We start from the raw sequence: 9,714 nt of genomic DNA, 5'->3' as shown, positions 1-9,714 counted from the left end.
GGCCACTCCAGGACCTTGAAATGCTTCTTACGAAGCCACTCCTTCGTTGCCCGGGCGGTGTGTTTGGGATCATTGTCATGCTGAAAGACCCAGCCACGTTTCATCTTCAATGCCCTTGCTGATGGAAGGAGGTTTTCACTCAAAATCTCACGATACATGGCCCCATTCATTCTTTCCTTTACACGGATCAGTCGTCCTGGTCCCTTTGCAGAAAAACAGCCCCAAAGCATGATGTTTCCACCCCCATGCTTCACAGTAGGTATGGTGTTCTTTGGATGCAACTCAGCATTCTTTGTCCTCCAAACACGACGAGTTGGAGTTTTTACCAAAAAGTTATATTTTGGTTTCATCTGACCATATGACATTCTCCCAATCCTCTTCTGGATCATCCAAATGCACTCTAGCAAACTTCAGACGGGCCTGGACATGTACTGGCTTAAGCATGGGGACACGTCTGGCACTGCAGGATTTGAGTCCCTGGCGGCGTAGTATGTTACTGATGGTAGGCTTTGTTACTTTGGTCCCAGCTCTCTGCAGGTCATTCACTAGGTCCCCCCGTGTGGTTCTGGGATTTTTGCTCACCGTTCTTGTGATCATTTTGACCCCACGGGGTGAGATCTTGCGTGGAGCCCCAGATCGAGGGAGATTATCAGTGGTCTTGTATGTCTTCCATTTCCTAATAATTGCTCCCACAGTTGATTTCTTCAAACCAAGCTGCTTACCTATTGCAGATTCAGTCTTCCCAGCCTGGTGCAGGTCTACAATTTTGTTTCTGGTGTCCTTTGACAGCTCTTTGGTCTTGGCCATAGTGGAGTTTGGAGTGTGACTGTTTGAGGTTGTGGACAGGTGTCTTTTATACTGATAACAAGTTCAAACAGGTGCCATTAATACAGGTAACGAGTGGAGGACAGAGGAGCCTCTTAAAGAAGAAGTTACAGGTCTGTGAGAGCCAGAAATCTTGCTTGTTTGTAGGTGACCAAATACTTATTTTCCACCATAATTTGCAAATAAATTCATAAAAAATCCTACAATGTGATTTTCTGGATTTTTTTTTTCTCAATTTGTCTGTCATAGTTGACGTGTACCTATGATGAAAATTACAGGCCTCTCTCATCTTTTTAAGTGGGAGAACATGCACAATTGGTGGCTGACTAAATACTTTTTTTCCCCACTGTATCTTGTGTAGCCTCAGCAGTGTTAGTGGGGTGATTTGTAGCTTTAGTGAGAGCTGTCTCTGTCTCTCTCTCTCTCTCTCCTACTCTAAATTTATTTAGATAAAGGTATTCATATGGATTCATGTACGATTTATGAGCAGTGTAACAATGACGCTGTGAGTCGAGGTGCAGGTGAAACGTTTAATAAAACAACAAAGGAGACAGCGTAACCGTGGCGATATAGCATGGACACAGGAACAATACCGGCTGAGGAATGAATGTTAGGGGAGGGACAGATAAAGGGGAGGTAATGAGGAAGGTAATGGAGTCCAGGTGTGAATCATAAAGATCTGCAGGTGTGCGTAATGATGGATGCCAGGTGTGCATAATGATCAATCCCAGGACCGGTGGTTAGTATTCCGGCGACCTCGCACGCCGGAGGGGAGGAGCAGGAGTAGACGTGACAAACAGAAGTAAACTCATTATAAATAAATGCTGTGGCATGTCAGATTGTAATAACTGAGGTTGTGGTAGTAATGGCCCTGGGGTTGAATATATGTGTTTGCCTCTGAGCAGTTAAATATTAGGCCCACACACAGACACACACACACACACACACACACACACACAGGTAATCAAATATATAGCCTGCAGGTTAACTCTTTACATTACTCTGCCTGATCTTATTAATACTTGTTCATAAATAACTAAGTTGCCTCCCGACAAATGCAAGTACATTACTGGGAGGAAGAGGCACTGTGGTGGTGGGGGAGGTTGTTCGTGTCTGTGTGTAAGAATTTGATGGGGTTGCAAGAGACAGAAGAGTGTGTGATGTAGTGTGTGGGGTCAGTGTGTTGTGTCTTTACCAATGGTCATGTTGCCTGCAATCAAACAATCAACCAACCAATCAATCAATATTTCAGTCAATGAACAGCTACAGCTAATTTAATGCGTCACTCAGCCTATTATTTTGTTGATGAGTGTACATTTCACTATACACACGTTTGTGTATTACCAATGATCTATTACCGTCCTAATCCTGATGAATGCAATACTACTTTATCACCACTAGATGTCAGACTGATGTCAGAAAATACCTTTGTGACTTCTATGCAACCCCCCTCTCTCTATCTATTTCTCTCTCTCACTCTCACTCTCTCAATTCATTTTCAAACATATGTTTACATTGCCAAAGCAAGTGAAATAGATAATAAACAAAAGTGAAATAAACATTTTTTTTTTTTTACAGTAAACGTTACTCACTAAAGTTCCAAAAGAATAAAGACATTTCAAATGTCATATTATGTCTATATACAGTGTTATAACGATGTGCAAATAGTTAAAGTACAAAAGGGAAAATAAATAAACATAAATATGGATTGTATTAACAATGGTGTTTGTTCTTCACTGGTTGCCCTTTTCTTGTGGCAACAGGTCACAAATCTTGCTGCTGTGATGGCACACTGTGGTATTTCACCCAACAGATATGGGAGTTTATCAAAATTGGATTTGTTTTCTAATTCTTTGTGGGTCTGTGTAATTTGAGGGAAATATGTGTCTCTAATATGGTCATACATTTGGCAGGAGGTTAGGAAGTGCAGCTCAGTTTCCACCTCATTTTGTGGGCAGTGTGCACATAGCCTGTCTTCTCTTGAGAGCCAGGTCTGCCTACGGTGGCCTTTCTCAATAGCAAGGCTATGCTCACTGAGTCTGTACATAGTCAAAGCTTTCCTTAAGTTTGGGTCATTCACAGTGGTCAGGTATTCTGCCACTGTGTACTCTCTGTTTAGGGCCAAATAGCATACTAGTTTGCTCAGTTTTTTGTTAAATCTTTCCAATGTGTCAAGTAATTCTCTTTTTGTTTTCTCATGATTTGGTTGGGTCTAATTGTGTTGTTGTCCTGGGGCTCTGTGGGGTCTGTTTGTGTTTGTGAACAGAGCCCCAGGACCAGCTTACTTAGGGGACTCTTCTCCAGGTTCATCTCTCTGTAGGTGATGGCTTTGTTATGGAAGGTTTGGGAATCGCTAGGTGGTTGTAGAATTTAACGGCTCTTTTCTTGATGTTGATAATTAGCGGGTATCGGCCTAATTCTGCTCTGCATGCATTATTTGGTGTTTTATGTTGTACACAGAGGATATTTTTGCAGAATTCTGCATGCAGTCTCAATTTGGTGTTTGTCCCATTTTGTGAATTATTGGTTGGTGAGTGGACCCCAGACCTCACAAACATAAAGGGCAATGGGTTCCATAACTGATTCAAGTATATTTAGCCAGATCCTAATTGGTATGTCGAATTTTATATTTATTTTGATGGCATAGAAGGCCCTTCTTGCCTTATCTCACAGATCGTTCACAGCTTTGTGGAAGTTACCTGTGGCGCTGATGTTTAGGCTGAGGTATGTATAGTTTTTTGTGTGCTCTAGGGCAACGGTGTCTAGATGGAATTTGTATTTGTGGTCCTGGCAATTTGACCTTTTTTGGAACACCAATATTTTTGTCTTACTGAGATTTACTGTCAGGGCCCAGGTCTGACAGAATCTGTGCAGAAGATCTAGGTGCTGGTTGGGACAGAAGCACCAGATCATCAGCAAACAGTAGACATTTTACTTCAGATTCTCTCTCTCATTCTCTGTAATTCAGTCAGTTGGTCAGATGGAGCATGGAAGAGTAGCTCAGTTGGTAGAGCATGGCGCTTGCAACGCCAGGGTTGTGGGTTCGTTTCCCACGGGGGGCCAGGATGAAAATGTATGCACTCATTAACTGTAAGTCGCTCTGGATAAGAGCGTCTGCTAAGTGACTCAAATGTAAATGTAAAAATTATAGTAGATATGTTTAAAGTATGAAACCACTAAACCATATCATTCTCAATTTCAGAACCTGCTTCTCTGGATGTATGTGCAGGCATGCATGTCTGTCACAGTGAGATGTATTGTCCTGTTAAAATCAGCCAGGTCATTCAAGATTGATGTAGAAATTGGACGTCCTGAGGATGTCAGGAAATGCCTTCAAACCCAGCCACTAGGGGCAACAGTGAGCGCTTTTACCATCAAGTAGGCTTGGGTAGTAGGGTACTTAGTAGGGTACTTAGTAGGGTACTTAGTAGGGTTTTGCTAGAGCAGGGGTTCCCCAAATTTTTTTGGCCCAAGACCCCATTTTGATATCTAAAAATTATCGCGACCCCAACCATGTGGCATTTAAAAAAAAAAAAAATTGACAGCCAATGTTTACTTTTTTAATTGTGGCTATTGCAGTCAATTGCTAAACATTCCAACAGTATTTCAGATTGTATTCTCAACTCACCATCATAAACTTTTAATGTGGGGCTATGATAGTCAATTGCAAATTAGTCTGAAATAATTTCTTATCTCACCACCACTAATGAGATGGGTGTGCTTGATGCATGTTGCGTCGGAGCTTCTCAAAGTCAGGGGGCGTGGTCGACAGTGCGCACCTCATCTCTCCTGTCACATCCAACCTGGATCGATATTTGTTTTTAATGCAGATGAGAGCACCGAATCAGCGTACCAGCGTAGGTTTAATGCTCGGAGGGAGACGGCACAGTATTCCCTCTGAGTCAGGAACCAAAACTCCTCCGTAGTGACCCGTGAATGCGTTGTCTGCAGCATTCGGTCACATGACAGCTCGATCAGCTGTTCCATTTCACTTACCAGCATGTCAACTGAGCCAGGATCACAGTCAAACGGATTTTGCTGATTCGGTCACTCATCTGTATAATTTTCTTGTTTTTCCCCAGCTGCATGCTTTCGTTCAGTTCGTTCAGTTTCCCAAATATGTCTGTTACATAGGCAAGGAGACACATTTTCTTTTCATTACACAGAAAGTCAACAAAGTCAGTTTTTTACTATCCATTGTGAATGACAACAGTACCTCTCTCAATTCGAAAAATCTTTCCAACACTACCCTCGATAACCACTAAGCCTTGGTGTGAAATAAAACATTGTCATGCTCTGATCCCAAATCTCCAAATCGTTTTGCGAACAGGCATGCGCGATGTAGTTTACAATCGAAGTTACCTGCTGCATATCTCGGAGTTCTGTGCTCAGCTCTTTTGCCGCCAGTTGCTCTCGGTGTATCCATTATAGCTCAGTGGGTGTATCATACAATGCGTCCATATGGCAGAGGGAGACACATTCATAACTAGAGTGCAGAGGCCTGCCCGCCGTCCCGTGATAGATGGAGCCCCATCTGTGTAAAAGTCCACCATTCGATCCCATATGGAATCTGTTTTTCGTCATTATAGCCACACAGCACACTGAAATATACCCTGTGTCGTTTCATGCTCGGGAATCGTGAGACAGAACAATGTGTCCTCATGAATAGCATCCCCCGACATGTAGCGAACCAAAGTCAATGCATCTTGGCCCACACAGCTAACGTCTATTTGGAGAGCATAAGGTGGGGAGGTTTTGAGTCGTTCAGTCAGTTTCCTTTTTATTGCAGTGTTATCTGACGTATTGATGAGAATTTCTGTGCCTCTGCCTCCCCACACATTGTTTTCACCATATTGCAGCCGGTAATATCAAAGTTTCTGCAACAGTGTGTGGTTTCATAGCATAGTGGGGTTAGCCATTCACTGTGGGAATGATTCAAGCGCAACGGTCAAGTGTGGCCTTTTCCCACGATCTAAGGGTGCTCTCTGGTTGAATTTGAACTTTTAGATTTGAATACATTTCATTTAGATTTTTAAGGTTAACCACATTACAATGATTTTGAGAGACAAAGACGATATTAGAAGTTTGGACACACCTACTCATTCAAGGGTTTTTCTTTATTTTTTTTACTATTTTCTACATTGTAGAATTATAGTGAAGACATCAAAACTATGAAATAAGACATATGGAATCATGTAGTAGCCAAAAAAGTGTTCAACAACAAGCTTTGCACACTCTTGGCATTCTCTCAACCAGCTTAATGAGGAATGCTTTTCCAACAGTCTTGAAGGAGTTCCCACATATTCTGAGCACTTGTTGGCTGCTTTTCCTTCACTCTGCGGTCCAACTCATCCCAAACCATCTAAATTTAGTTGAGGTCAGGTGATTGTGGAGGCCAGGTCATCTGATGCAGCACTCCATCACTCTCCTTCTTGGTCAAAAAACCCTTACACAGCCTGGAGGTGTGTTTTGGGTCATTGTCCTGTTGAAAAACAAATAATAGTCCCACTAAGTGCAAACCAGATGGGATGGCGTATCGCTGCAGAATGCTGTGGTAGCCATGCTGGTTAAGTGTGCCTTGAATTTAAAAAAAATCACGACAGTGTCACCAGCAAAGCACCCCCATACCATCACACCTCCTCCACCATGCTTCACGGTGGGAACCACACATGTGGAGAATATCCATTCACCTACTCTGCGTCTCACAAAGACACGGCGGTTGGAACCAAAAACCTCCAATTTGGACTCATCAGACCAAAGGAAAAATGTCCACCGGTCTAATGTCCATCGCTTGTGTTTCTTGGCCCAAGCAAGTCTCTTCTTCTTATTGGTTTCCTTTAGTAGTGGTTTCTTTGCAGCAATTCGACCATGAAGGGCTGATTCACGCAGTCTCCTCTGAACAGTTGATGTTGAGATGTGTCTGTTACTTGAACTCTGTGAAGCATTTATTTGGGCTGCAATCTGAGGTGCAGTTAACTCTAATGAACTTATCCTCTGGGTCTTCCTTTCCTGTGGGGGTCCTCATGAGAGCCAGTTTCATCAGGTTTTTGCGACTGCACTTGAAGAAACTTTAAAAGTTCTTGACATTTTCCGGATTGACTGACCTTCATGTCTTACAGTAATGATGGATTGTCGTTTCTCTTTGCTTATTTGAGCTGTTCTTGCCATAATATGGACTTGGTCGTTTATCAAATAGGGCTATCTTCTGTATACCACCCCTACCTTGTCACAACATAACTGATTGGCTCAAACGCATTAAGAAGGAAAGAAATTCCACAAATCAACCGGTGGAGGCTGCTGGAATGGAGTCAATGGAATGGCAGTGGTGTAAAGTACTTAAGTAAAAATACTTTAAAGTACTACTTAAGTAGTTTTTTTGGGTATCTGTACTTTACTATATATATTTTTTGACTACTTTTACTTTTACTTCACTACATTCCTAAAGAAAATATTGTACTTTTTACTCCATACATTATCCCTGACAACTAAAGTACTCGTTACATTTTGAATGCTTAGCACAGGGTTCTTCAATTCCGGTCCTGGAGGGCCGAAACACTTCTGTTTTTTATTTCTACCTGGTAGTTAATTGCACTCACCTGGTGTCCCAAGTCTGAATTAGCCCCTGATTAGAAGGAGAGGATGAAAAACAGAGGTGTTTCGGCCCTCCAGGACCGGAATTGAAGAACCCTGGCTTAGCAGGACAGGAAAATTGTCAAATTCAAACACTTATCAAGAGAACACGTGGTCATCCCTACTGCCTCTGGCCTGGCGGACTCACTAAACACAAATGCATCTTTTGTAAATAATGTCTGAGTGTTGGAGTGTGCCCCTGGCTATCCGTACATTTGAAAAACAAATTGCTTAATATAAGGAATTTTGAATTATTTATACTTTTACTTTTGATACTTAAGTATATTTTAGCAATTACATTTACTTTTGATACTTTAGTATATTTAAAACCAAATACTTTCACTTTTTCTTGAGCAACTTTCTATTAAGATATCTATACTTTTACTAAAGTATGACAATTGGGTACTTTTTCCACCACTGTGGAGTTCGTATCAAACATGTGGTTTCCATGTGATTGATACCATTCCATTGACTCCATTCCAGCCATTATAACGAACTGTCCTCACTTCAGCAGCCTCCACTGCTACCAACCTTATTATAACGACAAAATATAACATTTGTTCACAAAAAAATATTGTTCTCACTCAATTATAGGAATGTTTTTGGGTGGATTTCTCCTTTTAATATTTGAATTATCCCGAACCATAACCCTTTAACCATTCGAAATGAGTGGCTAAACTTAACACCTAACTTTGAAATTTGAGACAGAGAGCTTATTGGTTAAAACTGTCTGGAGCTGTCTGTTAGCTGGGGTGATTCAAGGGAGTAACCAATGGCTGGATTCCAAACTGAAATAACACTTCCCTGGATGGTAATGAGGACTAAGAGGACAATCCAGACCCACACACACTCACACACACTCACACACGCACACTCACACACACACACACCACTGAATTAGGCCAATAAACATAGCTGTATTCACATCTGTGAGTTCGTTCAGGGCTAATAAGGAGGAAACAGTGTAGGCGTGGGATCAGAGGTTTTTTTTGAGAACTGTCTGATTGGCATTCTGGTCAGCAATCAAACTGTTTGCAGAGTCGGTGTTCCATGAAAACAAAATGCACACACACACATACACACACACACACACACACACAAGTTAAAGGGTGTGTGTGGTCATAAACATATACACACACTCGGCTCAAGCGGAGCGTAGCGGTGTGTGTGTTTTTAAAGAGCAGCTGGTTCCAGCTGAGGTGGATCCTGTGACATTTAGCCACCGGCTGGGTTTAAAGGTTTACAGCTACACCATTAACCACACACACACACACAGGTCTGATTAGAGATACACTGGTCCTGTCCCATCCACCATCCACTTCCCTCATGCCCAATCCTACCGTCCCCTGCCCTGCCCAATAATTCATTCATTCATATTTTCAAGTATTTTGTTATGTCCAGCAAAGCCCCTAAAAGAAGAGATGGGTCAATCCACCAATCTGGTGCCTTTTGAGTGTACCATTTTTTGATTTCACCTAATTTTAACATTCTGTCATAAAGAGCACATGTTCACCTCAGAAAAACACGTTTTCTCATCTCAAGAGGTAAAATAAAAAATGTACTCTAGTAAGGCCTATTAAGTGCCAAATAAAGTAACAGGGTTGACCGTTACAGGGTTGACCGTTACAGGGTTGACCGTATCAGGGTTGACCGTAACAGGGTTGACCGTAACAGGGTTGACGATTTCTTCTTAAATCAGCCATAAATCCCCTCGTGACAGGGGGAATGGAAGTTTGTTGTGTGCAACAGGAAGGAGCAATTGAATGCATGCTTCACCATAAAAATAAATACATTGTTAAAACATTTGGAGCCCGTCTATCTACGGTTAAGAGGGTTGACACGTTATACTCAACCCGCTCAGTTTTCCACCACAAAACACCAGAAATGTTCCAAAAAGAGTAGAACCAGCTCACCTGCTTTTACACTGTGATTTGACTATTGACTGTTTCTAAATATTTAAAAAGGAATGGTTTCACCACGTTAAAACGAGAGTTCAGTTCACGTAACAGGGTTCACCTTAAAATAAGGGACAGACGTAAATTAATCACTAATCACATTAAATAAATAATCATCTTCACAAATGATTTTGTCAAAGCAACAACTTAACTAGGGTTTTACAATGATGGGGAAACTTGGAGAAACTTTGAGATTAAGTGGGTTAAAATCTTGCTAGAAGTGATACAGGGTTGACGAGGGACATGAGGGGCATGTCTAAATGCTGAATTTTGGCACTTTAGCAAGATATATTGAATTATCCAT

The 9,714-nt window shown here is 41.7% G+C and overlaps 1 protein-coding gene across 1 annotated transcript in view; it reads left to right on the top strand.

The window, feature by feature from the left end:
• Window positions 1-1,322: 1,322 nt before the first annotated feature.
• The window catches only part of LOC311119492 (cytoplasmic dynein 2 heavy chain 1-like), a gene marked incomplete at both ends in the record, with an annotated part of 20,742 nt that continues 12,350 nt past the window's right edge, over window positions 1,323-9,714 (top strand). Inside the window, one exon of the mRNA XM_084194172.1 lies at window positions 1,323-1,330. Coding sequence (XP_084050298.1) covers window positions 1,323-1,330 — 8 coding nt within the window. The remainder of the gene's footprint in view (window positions 1,331-9,714) is intronic.

The sequence above is a fragment of the Coregonus lavaretus genome (assembly GCF_964263955.1).
Source record: "Coregonus lavaretus genome assembly, contig: HAP1_SCAFFOLD_5685, whole genome shotgun sequence".
NCBI lineage: Eukaryota > Metazoa > Chordata > Actinopteri > Salmoniformes > Salmonidae > Coregonus > Coregonus lavaretus.
Note: the sequence above shows the minus strand (reverse complement) of the source record. Positions and strands in the feature narration are given on the sequence as shown.